Genomic DNA, 20,508 nt, shown 5'->3' with positions numbered 1-20,508 from the left:
TGAAAAGACCTCTGAGTATAATAATGATGTTTATGGGGCCCGCAGCGTCCCGGTCCTGATCCCGGTCACTGCCAGGATCGGTAAGTAAATAGGGCCCGTTACCGGCTGAAGTACTCCAGCCGGTAACGGCCTATTAAGAAAAAAAAACGCAGCGGTAGCGGCTTTCACCGGGCCCCCTAATGTCCTGGGCCCTGTGGCAGCCGCTACCTCTGCTACCCCGGTAGTTACGCCACTAGATAGATAGTAGAGATGAGCGAACAGTCAAATATTCGAGATTCGTTTTGAATAGTCCCTCAATATTTGACTATTCGAACAAATATCGAACCCCATTATAGTCTATGGGGAAAAATGCTTCGTTTCAGGGGAATCCACACTTCAACTCGGAGAGTCACCAAGTCCTCTATCACACCCCAGGAAATGATGCCAACACCTCTGCAATGCAACTGGGACAGCAGGGGAAGCATGTCTGGGGGCATCTAACATGCCCAAGTACCTGTATTACGCCACTATCTCGTTGGGATCCCTGTCAGCTTGCGATATGCGGGAGCTGACTTTTTCCCATAGGAATGCATTGACCAGCGTTGATTGGCCGAATGCCATACAGAGTACAGCATTCGGCCAATCAACGCTGGTTCTACTGGAAGAGGTGGAGTCAAAAGATCGGTCCACAGCAGTCTCCATTCTGGTCCGATCTCAGATGTAGCAGTGTTGAGCGCACAGCTCTGCTACACCGGAGATGTAGCAGAGCTGAGTGTTTGCTGAGCTCTACTACATCCAGAGATGTACAGAGCTGAGTGTGCGCTGAGCTCTACTACATCCAGAGATGTACAGAGCTGAGTGTGCGCTGAGCTCTGCTACACCCAAGATGTAGCAGAGCTGAGTGTGCGTTGAGCTCTGCTACACCAGAGATGTAGCAGAGCTGAGTGTGTGCTGAGCTTTGCTACACCAGAGATGTAGCAGAGCTGAGTGTGTGCTGAGCTCTGCTACACCAGAGATGTAGCAGAGCTGGCCGTGCGCTGAGCTCTGCTACACCAGAGCTATAAGTCCTCCTTGGCCAAAAAAGGAAAATTTGCTCTAGCGCCACCTTTTGGAAGGTGCATAGCATCCCATCTGTAGAAGTTTTTGTTACACCAGTTGGGATCTAGTTCAGCCATCAAGGCAGCAGCGAACCCTCCTTACTAGGACATCCAAAATGAACGTTTGTGTCTAGAAACATATGCTTATTATTACAGTTATGGGAACGACAGGACAGAAGGTGAGGCCGCAAGAGTCATTACCAGGAAGCACGGCCGAGCAAGAGTCAGGAGCGCGGCCAAGACTCAGAACAAGGATCATGACACAATGGAAACACTTAACCCTTAATGTCTTACAGCTCTCATATCTCAGCTTCCTAGAACCTTATGAGGTGTAATCTTTAGGACTCGCCTTTGAAGGTCAAAACTTGTCCTTTCCAAGATCTACTCTGAAAACTAAGGCCGGGCCATAGGGTGAGGAACTTTATCACTATGGAGTGGGGGGGCTTTACCTAAAGACATGGCTACCAGCAGTGTGTATGGTTCTCTGGAGGGGGGGGGGTGAGTGCTCAATGTCAGTAGGGTCGATCAAAAGCCATGGTAGGTGGAGTCTCGTAATAGTTAATGTGTGAGACATTTAGAGACTTCTCGGACACTTCTTTTATAATATTTTTTATTTGTATGGTAAAATAACCCATATAGGTTTTCACAGCTCCATATGTAGTGGAATAATATACAATAAATAACACACCACACGGTAAAGTCACATATGTGATTGAACATGGCCCGCAAGGGGCTCAGAACAGTATACACTCTGTACACACGTGTGCCTTATGTAACATGTTAACCGTCCCTCTCTAATCCAGGGGTGACTCCAGGATAAGGGTCAATGTTCAGTCTCAGCAAAGCGAGCTAATCTGACTTTTACTACATCCCCATTTACAGCATGTGTTGGACAAGCCCAGTGCTGCCTCCCTTCCTCTCCTTTCCACCGCCCTTACGGAGTCCTCTGGTACCCCATGCCTGCTCCCGGTGGGGTCTCTCCAGGTTTGAGGAGATCCATAGTCCATTATTTCGCTGTTGTGGGGTCGTACGTTGGCGGTCCACTCGCTAAATACTTCTTCTTCATCTGAATCTCTGTCTGTAGGTCCAAGGTTCCCAAAAAGATCTGTGGGGTCACCTGAAAAAACCAAAATACTTTGTTAATATAGAAGTATATGAAGTTTTTCTAGATATCTAAGGTGCACAATAGGAACAAAGTCATTACTTTTTATGATGGTGGCTCTAGATGTAGATGAATGACCACAACTAGAGAAGGTCCTAGGTTTTCCACATTTACTTCTCAAGATTCTAGCCCTGTAACCCATTGCAGAAAGCCAACGTATAGCTTCAGACACTTCAGAAGCTTCTGCCACTGGCTCCTACAATGGGAGACCGATTCTGGCCAAAATTTGGAGCCAGAATCCACTTCAAAATCAACTGTGAATGTCTCCGTGTGAACATAGCCTTCAACATCTTGATCTTCTGAAAGTTAACATTTGCATACAGATCTAGTTTACAACCACCTCCCTCATCTTCGTGTGGTTTCCTCTGGGTACTATGACTGTCTGCCACACGCCATAAACATGCTTAGGTTACATACTGAGCCATAGCATGGTCTGTGGTAGTCCATGAACTAAATCTCGTCCTGACCTCCATGTTTCCTTTCTCAATAAGGATAGAAACAGAATAGAAGGAAAATAATAGATGGTGGTGCAAATGCCAAAAACTGAGCCCAGACAATGCTAAAAGTGCTCAGCCTACTTAGCTGACCCAGCGTAGCAGTACATTTTTTCACAAAGAGTTGCGATATTTTCCAAATACAGTAAAAAAAAAAAAAAATCTGGAATGTTGAGGATGAGCAGAGAAAAATGGTTTAAAAAACAAACCTCTGCCGTTTGATATTCTCCTGCCTACTAGTTTGTAACCATCTCACAGCTGATTCATCGGTGGAGCAGCTGATCACTCTGCTACAGCTCAGGTCAGTTTGGACTGGGGATTGGTTAGAGTATTCTTGACTATTCCTGACTTCTTCAGTTGCTGTTTGTAGCGTATGCTCTGTGTGTTTTATCCTGTTTATTCTTGTATATGTCTAGTATGGAGTAGAGTAGGCCTATATCCACAGAAGATACACTATGTGATCGAAAGTATCCAGACACCCCCAAAAACATACGTTTTTCATATTAGGTGCATTGTGCTGCCCCCTACTGCCAGGTACTCTATATCAGCAACATTAGACATTGTGAGAGAGCAGAATGGGGCGCTCCGTGGAACTCACGGACTTCGAACGTGGTCAGGTGATTGGGTGCCACACGTCACGCAGGTCAATGCCAAACGACGCCTCGCTTGGTGTAAGGAGCGTAAACATTGGAACAGTGGAAAAATGTTGTGTGGCGTGACGAATCACGGTACACAATGTAGCGATCCGATGGCAGGGTGTGGGTATGGTGAATGCCCGGTGAACGTCATCTGCCAGCGTGTGTAGTGCCAACAGTAAAATTCGGAGGCGGTGGTGTTATGGTGTGGTGGTGTTTTTCATGGAGGCGGCTTGCACCCCTTGTTGCTATTCGTGGCACTATCACAGCACAGGCCTACATTGATGTATTAAACACCTTCTTGCTTCCCACTGTTGAAGAGCAATCGGGGATGGCGATAGCATCTTTCAACACGATGGAGCACCTGTTCATACTGCACGGCCTATGGCGGAGTGGTTCCACCACAATAACATCTCTGTAATGGACTGGCCTGCACAGAGTCCTGACTTGAATCCTATAGAACACCTTTGGGATGTTTTGGAAGACCGACTTCGTGCCAGGCCTCACCGACCTACATCGATACCTCTCCTCAGTGCAGCACTCCGTGAAGAATGGGCTGCCATTCCCCAAGAAACCTTCCAGCACCTGATTGAACGTCTGCCTGCGAGAGTGGAAGCTGTCATCAAGGCTAAGGGTGGGACAACACCACATTGTATCCAGCATTACCAATGGAGGGCGCCACCAACTTGTAAGTCATCTTCAGCCGGGTGTCCGGATACTTTTGATCACATAGTGTATGTGCTTAGTTTACCAAGGTCATGCAACCTGTCTGCAAGTTGACTAAGAATTGAAGGAAGGGAAAGGCTAAAGGTCACACCAACATTTCTCTTCATTTTGGAAATTGACAAAAATAAACTATTAACCCTTCTATTTCTGATAGCATTCTTACTTTACAGAATTTTTTTCACACCTGCCCACACTTTTGTACAGTACCGTAGCTCAGTAGATTATTCTGCAGAAATTCGGGCAGGTTACTGTCAGTGACTGGAATGACTGTGCCTCCGTGGCTCGCAGGGTTTGGGGACAATTTCCTTCGTGTGATTCTCTGAACAGTTTAATTTCCGTAGCCATAAATACTGGCAGACGCATCAGAGAGAAGGTTGGAGGAGGCGTCCACTTCATGAGATCCTGTTGCCTTCCCCTATTCTGATGTCCCTAAATCTGGGCAGAGAAGTAGAGGAGGAAACTCCTGGGTCTTTGCATTGTTGTGACAAGGGGCACTTGGCCAAGAAATGTACCCATAAGTCGGGAAACATTAAAGTTGTTGTGAATATCATAGCCTTTGTAGAATTTGAACGTTTTGGGTTGGCCCAAAGACTGGGTATTAATCTTGTGCTTCTGGTGAAGCCTAGATGGCACTCCTTTATCTGGAGGATTTCCAAAATTTCACACCCTTGATAACTTATTGTTGAGACGTATCAACGGTGACAGAAGTTTTATTTTTGTTCATTCTCCTTCTTCAGTTACACTGGGTTGTCCTCGGTTGGTCTTCCATAACCCAGTTATTTATTGGGGTACTAAAGAATAACCCGATAGGGAAAGGCCTGTACAAAATCGACCTGCAGAGTAACTGGAGTTTGCAAATGTTTTTGTGAAAAAGCTGCCAATGTTCTTTCCCACCATAAACAATGTGGGAGAACTTACTCCCAATGTGTGGCGATCCCGGACGCAACCTTTCATGCAGCCAGAATACTGGGCTCTTCAGATCTCCATGAACCCATTAGTTTGTTTGGGGAAGTTGCTATATAACTCTTTAGCATCAGATTCATTAGTGGAGCAGCTGATCACGGGCGTTTGTTTTCTCCATTTATTTCTGCTTTACATGGCTTCTTGGGTTACTTTTTTTTTTTTTTTTTGTTGCCTCTGGGTCTTAATGCTATTGTTTTTGTGTTAGTGTCAGCATTGTAGATAAGGATTTCCATTAGGGATATCTTAAAGGACAGTGAAAGTCAATAGTGTTTGATATTAGGGTAAGGATTAAAGAGGACTTTCCACCACCTGCACCAACTCAAGCATTATGTAGCCCTTAATACACAACCATCTACTGATTCCCCCACGTCCAAGCCGCAGCAAAACAGATGGGGTATTCCTGCCCCTGTGTGCAGTTTAGGACAGGTGGAATTTTAATTAGTCAAATTAAATACAGCCGTTACCCCCTCTATAAGAAGGCAAGAGAACCTCCTCCCCTTGTGTTTTTTTCTGTCCTGTGCAGGACAGGTGGAAGGAGGTTCTCTTACCTCCTTACATACTTTGTTTTCCCTTCCCCTGTGCTTATCTGATCCTGGCTGTCGTCCGGTCCACGCTAGCCGGCTGCCTGTGTCTTTCGTCACGGAGCGGGAGCTGGCTGCTGCTGTTCGGGCCGGCGCGCGTCTCTCCTGTGCATCGGCCGCTCTGCGCATGCGCGTGCGCCCGGCCGGAGTCGGGTGCCGGCTCGCAGCAGATGGGAGAGGATGGACGCGTGATGCGTCTCTACTTCCCTCCCCTATTTACTTTGTTTAGGGGCGCTTCTAAAGCACTCGTTTTTGGAGTCAGGGGAAGGGGGGGGGGGGTTCCTGGGTAGGTCCAGGCTCCCCCTAACCACTTAAGTACATTTTTTTATTGAAAGTTTCTGTGCATGTGGTATGGGAGGAGCTAAGGTCTCCTCCCTCCCCCTGGTGTTCTTAAGCTCTCCTGAGCAGAGCCTCAGTGCTTGCTCTGTAGCTGGATCAAGCTCCACACACTGAGTGCTTTGCTGAATCCTTGCTGTTTGACGTGTGATTGTGGTCATCCACGGTACTGGGTTTAACCTAGTTAGGCTATGGTTTCCATGTCTTTAAATACTGAATTGTTGTCTCTGTTTTCTACAGATGTCTTCCTCTCCTAAGGACGTTGAACCGCTGAGACGGAAAGGGACGGTCAAGCGTAGACATCTCGCTTGCAGAGGATGCGATATTCCTCTTCCCGACGGCTATGAATTTAATAGGTGCCGTCAGTGCTGGGCCCCTCCCCCGGAAGAACCCGCTATGCGCGACATGATCGCCTGGGTCAAGGAGCTTGTCTCGGATACCGTCCATGAGATGAAGGAGTCTTTTTCACAGACCGCTAAAAGACCTCGTACACATTCGCGGCCTTTAGTATATCCCTCGGAAGAAGGATCTTATAATGTGGATGTCTCCTCCTCTGATGAAGATCCGGAGTCCGCATTCCCTGTCGAAAGAATGCAGAAATTAATTAAGTCCATCCATCCAGGCGGGTGTGATGTTGACGAGGGGGAAGCCTCGGATTCCACCTATAGAAGGTCTAGGGCCTTCCAAGTGGATCCAGCCCTGGCCAAGGCTATGGAAGCCGAATGGAAACGCCCTGATAAAGCATTTTTCCAATCCAAAAAATTTAAACTGATGTTCCCCTTGGAAGGGGGTGAACGAATTGGCTGGATGACTCCTCCAAAAGTGGATTTTGCTGTAGCCAAACTTTCAAGGCGTACGGTCGTGCCATCAGAGGATGGTTCTAATTTATCTGACCCTATGGATAGGCGTACGGAGTGCGTCCTCAGGCGTATTCATTCGGCTGCTGCGTCTCAAGCCTCCATCGGAATGGCCTCTTCCGAAGTCTCCAACAAGCTACGGTCAGACCTAGCGAGACTGCAGCGTGACATAGATGATGGGGTTCCCCGCGATGACCTTCTGGCATCCTTCTCATCTCTCCTCTTGGCAACAGACTTCCTGGCAGAAGCCTCTACATACCAAGTAAAAGCGGCCGCCAAGGGTATGGCCTTATCTGCTGCCGCCAGAAGACCTCTCTGGCTTAAGCCGTGGAAGGCAGACAACGCCTCCAAATATAATATCTGTGCTCTCCCATTTGAGCCTGGCAGATTGTTTGGCAAACGTCTGGATGAAATTATGGAGGGACTTGCTGACAGTAAGGGGAAATCCCTTCCACAGCCATACAGAAATAGACCTGGGACTTTGTCTCGTGGTAGAGGGTCATACCGCCAGTCTTCATCCAGAGGGCAGTATTCCAGAAGATTTGGGGGTCAGGCCAGAGGATCTGGCTGTCGTTTTTCTAAAGAAGAGCCCAAGAAGTCTTTTTGACAATTACTGCAGCCCATCGGTGGACAGCTCGCTACCTGTCGGAGGTCGCTTAACGAAATACCTTCCAGCCTGGCAACAAAACATCCAGGACCCTTGGGTCCTCCAACTAATTCAACACGGATACCGCATAGATTTCGTGTCTCCGCCTCGCGACAAATATATCGCAACCCGCTCTTTCAATCAAAAACAGGTGTGGCTGGAAGGAATGATCCGAGAATATCTGGGGAAAGCGGCCTTAGAGCCAGTGCCACCGGCCGAAGAGGGCTTGGGCGTATATTCTCCAATCTTCCTGGTGCCCAAAGTATCAGGAGGCTGGAGGATGATAATCGATCTCCATTACTTAAACCAGTTTATCCGCAAACTTCATTTCCAGATGGAAAACATAAAGTCGGTGGTCGCCTTCCTGCAACCTGGTGACGCTCTCGCCACTCTGGACCTCAGAGATGCTTATCTTCACATCCCGATTTGTCCAGCTCACAGGAAATACCTGAGGATAGCCGTTCCTTTGGACGGCCGGTTATGCCATCTACAGTTTGCGGCTCTGCCTTTCGGCATCACCTCAGCTCCTTACGTATTCACGAAGGTCATAGCTCCCATTGCTGCTTATCTCAGGTTGCAAGGCATATTTGTGGTGCCCTACCTAGATGACTTGCTGCTGAAAGCGCGCTCAGAGGAGCTACTGGTAAGCCAGATACGGTTGACCACTTCCTTCCTCCAGAACCTCGGATGGATTATCAACTGGGACAAGTCAGACATTGTACCCTCCACAAGGAAAACCTTCCTGGGTTGCATCCTGGATTCCATCCAAATGACGGTGTTTCTTCCTTCCCAGAGGAAGGAGAAAATCAAAGCAGCGGTCAACCATCTCCGCCAGAACAGCCGTGTGTCAGTCCGAACTGCCATAAAAGTCCTTGGTCTCATATCAGCGGCTGCGGACGCAGTCCCTTGGGCCCTTTGGCACATGCGCCCGCTCCAGAGCGAGGTCCTACAGAGGTGGAACCGCAGCCCTCTAAGTCTGGATGCACCGATCCGCCTGTCCCTCAATACCCGTCTGTCACTCAGGTGGTGGTCCCATCTAAAGGACGGGAAGTCCACGGTCCAGCCAGTCTGGACCCTGTTGACTACGGATGCATCTCTCACCTGTTGGGGAGCCCATCTAGAAGAGATGCACGTAAGAGGGACATGGAGCTACTTGGAGAAAGCCAAGTCATCCAAATGGCGCGAGATCAGAGCCATCTATCTGGCACTTCTATATTTTGCCCCCTTCCTTCAGAGGAAGGCAGTCAAGGTACGTTCGGACAACCTCACCGCAGTCCTCTACCTGAACAAACAGGGAGGCACCCGGTCACCTGCCCTCCTGAGGGAAACAAATCTAATTTTTTCCTGGGCAGAGAGGAACCTTACCCACATCATGGCGGTCCACATCAGGGGGTCCCTGAATGTATTGGCAGATCAACTGAGCCGGGGTCTGACGGTGTCAGGCGAATGGTCACTGAACAAGCAGATCTTTTTTCAGATTACCGAGATGTGGGGAGTTCCAGAGGTGGACCTGATGGCCACCAAGTACAATGCCAAGGTGGGAAAATTTTGCTCTCTCTACCTGGAGGACGAGCCCTTGGCAGTAGACGCCCTGTCGATTCCATGGAGGTTCAGGCTGGCCTACATTTTCCCTCCACTTTCCATGATACCGAGGGTATTGATGAAAGTCAGACAGGAGCAGGCGTCCGTGATAGCAATCATACCATTCTGGCCAAAGAGGGCTTGGTTTACCCAACTCATTCAGATGAGTCGAGGGATATTTTGGAGGCTCCCCCCAGTGCACAACCTGGTCACTCAGGGTGCCAGAGTATGCCAAGATCTCAAGAGGTTCAACTTGACAGCCTGGAAGTTGACCGGTCCTTACCAGGACTAGAAGAATTATCCTTAGCCGTCCGCAACACCATAGCAAATTCAAGGCCTCCAGCTACCAACCAGGCTTATCTCAGGGTCTACAACACCTTTAAAACCTGGTGTATGGATAAGCAGAGATCACATGTTGATCCATCCACACAAAGCCTACTGGAATTCTTGCAGGATGGTGTGGACAAGGGCCTTACTCCTGCTACACTTAAAGTGCAGGTGTCCGCCTTGTCTGCTTGTTTGAACAAGCGCTTGTCACAGGACGTATTTATATCTAGGTTCCTTAAAGGTGCAACCAGGCTAAGGCCTGCTACAAGGCCTCCGGTTCCGCAGTGGGACCTCTCTACGGTTTTGATAGGGCTTTGCAGCCCTCCATTTGAACCCATGCAGGAGGCAAGCCTTAAACTAATGTCTGTTAAACTGGATTTTCTCTTGGCGATTACATCAGCCAAACGCGTGGGGGAATTGCAGGCTCTATCAGCACATGAGCCTTATACAATCTTTTTCCCTGATCGGGTGCAGTTAAGGTTTTTGCCGGGTTTTCGACCTAAGGTTCCCTCCTATAGTAACCTAAATCAGGTCATTTCATTACCTGTGTTTTTTCCTTCTCCCTCCTCTCCTCAGGAGGAAAGATGGCACTCTCTGAATTTGGTGAGGTGCTTACGCATCTATTTAGAACGCACCAGCGAATTTAGAAAAGAGGAAAACTTATTTGTTTCCTTTTCTGGGCAGTCCAAAGGGTCCAAAATTGCAAAACCTACACTATCCAAATGGATTAAGGAGGCTATAAGATTGTCTTTTGTGTCTCAGGGGTTTACTCCCCCAGATTTTGTAAAGGCCCATTCCACCAGGGCAATGTCCACTTCCTGGGCAGAGAGGCACTCTGTCTCCTTAGAGCATATATGTATGGCTGCTACCTGGCAGTCTCATTCAACTTTTGTTAAGCATTACCGTCTGGACCTGCAAAGGTCAGAGGCTACCACCTTCGGTCATAATGTGTTGTCATCTGTATGCCGAGGGGGCCCTCCCTAGGGGTAATCTCGCTACATCCCCATCTGTTGTGCTGCGGTTTGGACGTGGCGGAATCGAGGGTTATGAATGATAACCTGTTTCCCTTAGTCCAAACAGCAGCACAAGCTTTTTCCCTCCCTATATATTGCGGATATTATTTTTACTTTATAATTAACACAAGGGGAGGAGGTTCTCTTGCCTTCTTATAGAGGGGGTAACGGCTGCATTTAATTTGACTAATTAAAATTTCACCTGTCCTAAACCGCACACAGGGGCAGGAATACCCCATCTGTTGTGCTGCTGTTTGGACTAAGGGAAACAGGTTATCATTCATAACCCTCGATTCTGATACAATTGGAATTTCTTCTTTTGCTCCCATCATTCTAATATGGAGCTATCTCTTCAATGAATTTCTTCTATATAAGAACAATAAAGTAGCCCAAAAAGGAAGATTAAAACCACTACAAGTAGCAGTATATTAGTTATATTGTTGTACATAGGAGCAGTATTATAGTAGTTATATTCTTGTACATAGGGGCAGTATTATAGTAGCTATATTCTTGTACATAGGGGTAGTATTATAGTAGTTATATTCTTGTACATAGGAGGCAGTATTATAGTAGTTATATTCTTGTACATAGGAGTAGTATTATAGTAGTTATATTCTTGTACATAGGAGCAGTATTATAGTAGTTATATTCTTGTACATAGGAGTAGTATTATAGTAGTTATATTCTTGTACATAGGTAGTATTATAGTAGTTATATTCTTGTACATAGGAGGCAGTATTATAGTAGTTATATTCTTGTACATAGGAGGCAGTATTATAGTAGTTATATTCTTGTACATAGGAGCAGTATTATAGTAGTTATATTCTTGTACATAGGAGTAGTATTATAGTAGTTATATTCTTGTACATAGGAGCAGTATTATAGTAGTTATATTCTTGTACATAGGAGGCAGTATTATAGTAGTTATATTCTTGTACATAGGAGGCAGTATTATAGTAGTTATATTCTTGTACATAGGAGCAGTATTATAGTAGTTATATTCTTGTACATAGGAGCAGTATTATAGTAGTTATATTCTTGTACATAGGAGTAGTATTATAGTAGTTATATTCTTGTACATAGGAGTAGTATTATAGTAGTTATATTCTTGTACATAGGGGTAGTATTATAGTAGTCATATTCTTGTACATAGGAGTAGTATTATAGTAGTTATATTCTTGTACATAGGAGCAGTATTATAGTAGTTATATTCTTGTACATAGGAGGCAGTATTATAGTAGTTATATTCTTGTACATAGGAGGCAGTATTATAGTAGTTATATTCTTGTACATAGGAGCAGTATTATAGTAGTTATATTCTTGTACATAGGAGCAGTATTATAGTAGTTATATTCTTGTACATAGGAGGCAGTATTATAGTAGTTATATTCTTGTACATAGGAGCAGAATTATAGTAGTTATATTTTTGTACATAGAAGGTAGTATTATAGTAGTTATATTCCTGTACATAGGAGCAGTATTATAGTAGTTATATTCTTGTACATAGGGGGCAGTATTATAGTAGTTATATTCTTGTACATAGGAGTAGTATTATAGTAGTTATATTCTTGTACATGGGAGGTAGTATTATAGTAGCTATATTCTAGTACATAGGAGTAGTATTATAGTAGTTATATTCTTGTATATAGGAGGTAGTATTATAGTAGTTATTCTTGTACATAGGAGCAGTATTATAGTAGTTATATTCTTGTACATAGGTGCAGTATTATAGTAGTTATATTCTTGTACATAGGAGCAGTATTATAGTAGTTATATTCTTGTACATAGGAGGCAGTATTATAGTAGTTATATTCTTGTACATAAGAGGCAGTATTATAGTAGTTATAATCTTGTACATAGTAGTATTACAGCATATTACAGCAGATTACAGCGTGTTACAGCAGCATAGTAATACAGATATCCTGTATCTGTATTACTATGCTGCTGTAACACGCTGAAATTTCCCCAATGTGGGACTATTAAAGGATTATCTTATCTTATCTCTTATCTTATTATAGTAAATATATTCTTGAACATAGGAGTAGTATTATAGTAGTTATATTCTTGTACATAGGAGTAGTATTATAGTAGTTATATTCTTGTACATAGGAGTAGTATTATAGTAGTTATATTCTTTTACATAGGAGGCAGTATTATAGTAGTTATATTCTTGTACATAGGAGGCAGTATGATAGTAGATATATTCTTGTACATAGGAGGTAGTATTATAGTAGTTATATTCTTGTACATAGGAGGTAGTATTATAGTAGTTATATTCTTGTACATAGGAGCAGTATTATAGTAGTTATATTCTTGTACATAGGAGTAGTATTATAGTAGTTATATTCTTGTACATAGGAGTAGTATTATAGTAGTTATATTCTTGTACATAGGGGTAGTATTATAGTAGTCATATTCTTGTACATAGGAGTAGTATTATAGTAGTTATATTCTTGTACATAGGAGCAGTATTATAGTAGTTATATTCTTGTACATAGGAGGCAGTATTATAGTAGTTATATTCTTGTACATAGGAGGCAGTATTATAGTAGTTATATTCTTGTACATAGGAGCAGTATTATAGTAGTTATATTCTTGTACATAGGAGCAGTATTATAGTAGTTATATTCTTGTACATAGGAGGCAGTATTATAGTAGTTATATTCTTGTACATAGGAGCAGAATTATAGTAGTTATATTCTTGTACATAGGAGGTAGTATTATAGTAGTTATATTCCTGTACATAGGAGCAGTATTATAGTAGTTATATTCTTGTACATAGGAGCAGTATTATAGTAGTTATATTCTTGTACATAGGGGGCAGTATTATAGTAGTTATATTCTTGTACATAGGAGTAGTATTATAGTAGTTATATTCTTGTACATGGGAGGTAGTATTATAGTAGCTATATTCTAGTACATAGGAGTAGTATTATAGTAGTTATATTCTTGTATATAGGAGGTAGTATTATAGTAGTTATTCTTGTACATAGGAGCAGTATTATAGTAGTTATATTCCTGTACATAGGAGCAGTATTATAGTAGTTATATTCTTGTACATAGGAGCAGTATTATAGTAGTTATATTCTTGTACATAGGGGGCAGTATTATAGTAGTTATATTCTTGTACATAGGAGTAGTATTATAGTAGTTATATTCTTGTACATGGGAGGTAGTATTATAGTAGCTATATTCTAGTACATAGGAGTAGTATTATAGTAGTTATATTCTTGTATATAGGAGGTAGTATTATAGTAGTTATTCTTGTACATAGGAGCAGTATTATAGTAGTTATATTCTTGTACATAGGTGCAGTATTATAGTAGTTATATTCTTGTACATAGGAGGCAGTATTATAGTAGTTATATTCTTGTACATAGGAGCAGTATTATAGTAGTTATATTCTTGTACATAGGAGCAGTATTATAGTAGTTATATTCTTGTACATAGGAGGCAGTATTATAGTAGTTATAATCTTGTACATAGTAGTATTACAGCATATTACAGCAGATTACAGCGTGTTACAGCAGCATAGTAATACAGATATCCTGTATCTGTATTACTATGCTGCTGTAACACGCTGAAATTTCCCCAATGTGGGACTATTAAAGGATTATCTTATCTTATCTCTTATCTTATTATAGTAAATATATTCTTGAACATAGGAGTAGTATTATAGTAGTTATATTCTTGTACATAGGAGTAGTATTATAGTAAATATATTCTTGAACATAGGAGTAGTATTATAGTAGTTATATTCTTGTACATAGGAGGCAGTATTATAGTAGTTATATTCTTGTACATAGGAGGCAGTATGATAGTAGATATATTCTTGTACATAGGAGGTAGTATTATAGTAGTTATATTCTTGTACATAGGAGGTAGTATTATAGTAGTTATATTCTTTTACATAGGAGTAGTATTATAGTAGTTATATTCTTGTACATAGGGGGCAGTATTATAGTAGTTATATTCTTGTACATAGGAGTAGTATTATAGTAGTTATATTCTTTTACATAGGAGCAGTATTATAGTAGTTATATTCTTGTACATAGGGGGCAGTATTATAGTAGTTATATTCTTGTACATAGGAGCAGTATTATAGTAGTTATATTCTTGTACCTAGGAGCAGTATTATAGTAGTTATATTCTTGTACCTAGGAGTAGTATTATAGTAGTTATATTCTAGTACATAGGAGCAGTATTATAGTAGTTATATTCTTGTACATAGGAGCAGTATTATAGTAGTTATATTCTTGTACATAGGAGCAGTATTATAGTAGTTATATTCTTGTACATAGGAGCAGTATTATAGTAGTTATATTCTTGTACATAGGAGTAGTATTATAGTAGTTATATTCTTGTACATAGGAGCAGTATTATAGTAGTTATATTCTTGTACATAGGAGTAGTATTATAGTAGTTATATTCTTGTACATAGGAGCAGTATTATAGTAGTTATATTCTTGTACATAGGAGTAGTATTATAGTAGTTATATTCTTGTACATAGGAGTAGTATTATAGTAGTTATATTCTTGTACATAGGAGCAGTATTATAGTAGTTATATTCTTGTACATAGGAGTAGTATTATAGTAGTTATATTCTTGTACATAGGTGCAGTATTATAGTAGTTATATTCTTATACATAGGAGCAGTATTATAGTAGTTATATTCTTTTCCATGGATAGTTGCTGATAAAATTAAAGGGGTTTTCCATGAAAGACATGTACCAGGATATGCATTTCACTATCTACCGAAACAGCATAGATTTCGGGAATCCTCTTTCAGATTGATGTACTGACATCAGTTGCCCCTTCTCTTATTTGCAGCTCATGCTGGTACATTATGCAGTAGCGGTGTATATACAGGATAAGCACAGAGTATGGAGAACATGAGGTATGATGGGAGTGACAATCCATTGCACAGATTCTATTATATGGGATTATACAGGTTTAGGATGTGTGTGCCAGTCACAATAAACAGGTTGATCCAGGCACAGGCCACTTATTGGGGACGATGCTTGTTCCCAATAACTAGCTCAATCGTTGACCTGTGTATTAGGTCCATATTGGTGGATGGGGTCGGATCAGCCGGAGACACTACTTAATAAAAGCTGAGTTGTATTTGTGTCTCTTGTGGTTTCAGCTCTTACACAGGCAACAGCAAGGCGGCCGGCAGGAGGTTTTACCCACAAGAAAACCAAAGTACTCATTGTGCTGCCAACACACCGCTATATGCTCATGAGTGCAAGCAAAACGTGCAAAATAGATAGAAAAATTAAAAAAAAGTGACAGAGGAAGTGTTATGTGTGAAATATGCCGCCTCTAACCATTAACACACAACTCCCCTGCAGAATCGAGCTGCGGCTATCTACTAAGTGAGCACACGTCCCCTGCAGAGGATATAATACATGGTCGGCTTCACTTAGGAGCTGCCTGCAAAACTACAACTCCCAGCATGGTGTCCTGCAGACTGCAGACCCTGGAGAGCATGGCTCACCCTATGTACAGTATGTAGATATATTGGGTGAGCCAAGTCCCTTGTGCAGACATGACAGAACTTTGGGGTTTTTTTGGAGGTAGTCTGTGATTTAAGACCTCCACTATCCAGGGGGAAGGGGACGGAAAAATAAACTGTATGGGGGGAATTTATGAAGCTTGGTATTCTGCTTCTTAAAGGGGTTGTCCGGCCCCAAATTAAATTTTCATATTTACGACCTATTCTATGGTTATCCCCTGTGATACCGTCTACTAAGACATGGCATCTATACTTACTACATGTGGTACCGTCTACTAAGACATGGCATCTATAATTATCTTATGTGATACTGTCTACTAAGACATGGCATCTATACTTATCACATGTGATACTGTCTACTAAGACATGGCATCTATACTTACTACATGTGATACCGTCTACTAAGACATGGCATCTATACTTACTACATGTGATACCGTCTACTAAGACATGGCATCTATACTTATCACATGTGATACCGTCTACTAAGACATGGCATCTATACTTACTACATGTGGTACCGTCTACTAAGACATGGCATCTATAATTATCTTATGTGATACTGTCTACTAAGACATGGCATCTATACTTATCACATGTGATACCGTCTACTAAGACATGGCATCTATACTTACTACATGTGATACCGTCTACTAAGACATGGCATCTATACTTATCACATGTGGTACCGTCTACTAATCCATGGCATCTATCCTTATCACATGTGGTACCGTCTACTAAGACATGGCATCTATACTTATCCTCTGTGATACTGTCTACTAAGACATGGCATCTATACTTATCACATGTGATACTGTCTACTAAGACATGGCATCTATACTTATCACATGTGATACCGTCTACTAAGACATGGCATCTATACTTACTACATGTGATACCGTCTACTAAGACATGGCATCTATCCTTATCACATGTGGTACCGTCTACTAAGACATGGCATCTATACTTATCCTCTGTGATACTGTCTACTAAGACATGGCATCTATAATTATCTTATGTGATACCGTCTACTAAGACATGGCATCTATACTTACTACATGTGGTACCGTCTACTAAGACATGGCATCTATACTTATCACATGTGATACCGTCTACTAAGACATGGCATCTATACTTACTACATGTGATACCGTCTACTAAGACATGGCATCTATACTTATCACATGTGATACCGTCTACTAAGACATGGCATCTATACTTACTACATGTGGTACCGTCTACTAAGACATGGCATCTATAATTATCTTATGTGATACTGTCTACTAAGACATGGCATCTATACTTATCACATGTGATACCGTCTACTAAGACATGGCATCTATACTTACTACATGTGATACCGTCTACTAAGACATGGCATCTATACTTATCACATGTGGTACCGTCTACTAATCCATGGCATCTATCCTTATCACATGTGGTACCGTCTACTAAGACATGGCATCTATACTTATCCTCTGTGATACTGTCTACTAAGACATGGCATCTATACTTATCACATGTGATACTGTCTACTAAGACATGGCATCTATACTTATCACATGTGATACCGTCTACTAAGACATGGCATCTATACTTACTACATGTGATACCGTCTACTAAGACATGGCATCTATCCTTATCACATGTGGTACCGTCTACTAAGACATGGCATCTATACTTATCCTCTGTGATACTGTCTACTAAGACATGGCATCTATAATTATCTTATGTGATACCGTCTACTAAGACATGGCATCTATACTTACTACATGTGGTACCGTCTACTAAGACATGGCATCTATACTTATCACATGTGGTACCGTCTACTAAGACATGGCATCTATACTTATCCTCTGTGATACTGTCTACTAAGACATAGCATCTATCCTTATCACATGTGATACCGGGTACTAAAACATGACATCTATCCTTATCACATGTAATACCATCTACTAAGACATGGCATCTATACTCATCACATGTGATACTGTGTACTAAGACATGGCATCTATCCTTATCACATGTGGTACCGTCAACTAAGACATGGCATCTATACTCATCACATGTGGTACCGTCTACTAGGACATGGCGTCTATACTCATCAGATGTGGTACCGTCTGCTAAGTCACGGCATCCATACTTATCACATGTGATACCGTGTACTAAGACATGGCATCCATACTTATCACATGTGGTACCGTCTACTAAGACATGGCATCTATACTTACTACATGTGGTACCGTCTACTAAGACATGGCATCTATACTTATCACATGTGGTACCGTCTACTAAGACATGGCATCCATACTTATCACACGTGATACAATCTACTAAGACATGGCATCTATACTTACTACATGTGGTACCGTCTACTAAGACATGACATCTATCCTTATCACATTTGGTACCGTCTACTAAGACATGGCATCCATACTTATCACACGTGATACAATCTACTAAGACATGGCATCTATACTTATCACATGTGGTACCGTCTACTAAGACATGGCATCTATACTTATCACATGTAATACCATCTACTAAGACATGGCATCTATACTCATCACATGTGATACTGTCTACTAAGTCACGGCATCTATACTCATCACATGTGATACCGTGTACTAAGACATAGCATCTATACTCATCACATGTGATACCGTCTACTAATTCACGGCATCTATACTTATCACACGTGATACCGTTTCACACTTCCCTATCTCAGACACATGGACAAACTATGAGAGGAAACCGGAAATCCCAGAGGAAACCCACACCAGCCCGGTCTGAGAGAACCCTCCTACTCCATGTAGAAGAAAGAACCTGGGAGCTGACAGGGCTAACCACCGAGACACCATTACTACTATTATATAAGATCCAGGGACTGCGTGCTGCTGTATCTAAGCCTATTAAACCTGTCATGTGTGATAATACCTGCTGAGCTGTCCACAGCCCCTGGCCTGGTGTATCTAAACGTATCATTTGTGATACTGTCTTCTGATTCGGTGTATCTAAGTCTATCATGTTTGATAATGTCTGCAGAGCTGTAGTTCTTATACCTGTCCCTTGTCTTCTGACTCGGGGTATCTAAGGTTATCACATGTGATAATATCTGCTGAACTGGAATATCTAACTGGTCTACTACCTCCCTACCTGGTGTATCTAAGCTTATCATATGTGATAATGTCTGCAGAGCTGTAGTTTCTATACCTGTCCCCTTCTGATCTGGTGTATCTAAACTCATTAATATGTGCTGAGCTGAAGTGTCTAAACATGTCCACAGTCTTGTGATCTGGTGTATCTAAGCCTATCACATGTGATACAGTCTCAGAGAACCAGACAGAGTAACTATATCCTCCTCACCTGTTTGCATGAGCTCATTTCGCCTCCAGCGGGACCCTCCACATGTGAAGATGACAGCCCGTATGAATTCTCTTCCACACAGCTTTACCCCGATTGTGGGCACCCTCACGCTGCCATGGGCACTGCTATGCAAAGCCAACAGCCACAGAAGTGTCAAGAGAGCCGATGCCTGTCGCTGCATTATGCTGGACAGTCCCTGGACAGCAGCAACAGGTGACAGGGAGGGATGAGAACATGTCCAGGACTGCTGGGCACCCTCTTATAAGGAAGCGGTGTGGACCTGAGGAAGAGATAAGAACCTTTGCTCTTCGACCCCCCTCCCCAGACCAGCTCTGAAGGCAGAGATAACCTTTCCAAAGCGTAATGAAGTGGGAATTATTCACATCTCGTCACAGGCAGAAAATCACTCTCATTTACTACATGACATGTCGGCTGGACGCCATTACACGTGTACTGGAGATTACAAGAGCACCTTCTAGTGACGTCATCACGTGACATTGTCCCATCATCGAGGACAATGTTCTACAGGCAAATCTGCAGCCTCTAGTGTCCAACCAGAGCATCTTCCCATAAAGGCCCACTCCCCGATCCCAAAAATGTAGGTACTGCCTGCATGGAGATAAAATATCGACACGCACACAATGGGCAACAATGTTCCAAAGCCCTGCCTATCTACTCTACTCCATGGGACCACACTCAAAACACGGTCAGGTTTTCCCAATGAATGGTGGTAAGAAACAGTCTGTGACAGCAAATGGTCTCAAGGAAGACTTTCATGTTCTTATGGTGAAGGGTAGTGGAGACGAGAGCCATCGGGAAAGGTTGTCCATGTTAGATCTGTGAGAATCCAACTTCAGGAAGGCCACCAATCCAACCACTTGTATCTTCTTTACTAAAGCCAAAAATAAAATGTGATGTCGCTCCTGACTCTTTATATGACGTGATCGTGCGCAACTCTTTTTCCTTGTAAGTTCAGCTTGTGCTCCAAGTGATGGACTGGCTCGCTAAAGTATCTGAGGATCCTATGGTTGTTCCAAGCTCTAACACAATAATGGTCCTGGAGAAGACACTCTATTTCCAAGGAATGATGGCTCCCAAAATCATTATATCTGGTGGGCCCAAGGAACCTTAGTCCAACACTGTCTCCAGATCTCTGTTGATTTTCATCTTCTGGGGCAGAAAGAAGCAGTCGGATATCCACCAGTCAGCCATAATAGCTCATGAAG

The 20,508-nt window shown here is 42.6% G+C and overlaps 1 protein-coding gene across 1 annotated transcript; it reads right to left on the bottom strand.

Annotated features, from left to right (window-relative positions):
* Window positions 1-1,721: 1,721 nt before the first annotated feature.
* RLN3 (relaxin 3) lies at window positions 1,722-19,490 on the bottom strand. Its single transcript, XM_075276044.1, has 2 exons — window positions 19,283-19,490; window positions 1,722-2,193 (listed from the first exon to the last, which is right to left on the bottom strand). The coding sequence occupies exons 1-2, from the start codon at window positions 19,461-19,463 to the stop codon at window positions 1,913-1,915; spliced, it is 462 nt and encodes a 153-aa protein (XP_075132145.1). The 5' UTR covers window positions 19,464-19,490; the 3' UTR covers window positions 1,722-1,912.
* Window positions 19,491-20,508: the final 1,018 nt, after the last annotated feature.

The sequence above is a fragment of the Leptodactylus fuscus genome, chromosome 5, assembly GCF_031893055.1.
Source record: "Leptodactylus fuscus isolate aLepFus1 chromosome 5, aLepFus1.hap2, whole genome shotgun sequence".
In the NCBI taxonomy this organism is placed as follows: domain Eukaryota; kingdom Metazoa; phylum Chordata; class Amphibia; order Anura; family Leptodactylidae; genus Leptodactylus; species Leptodactylus fuscus.
This window is presented reverse-complemented; position numbering and strand designations above follow the sequence as displayed.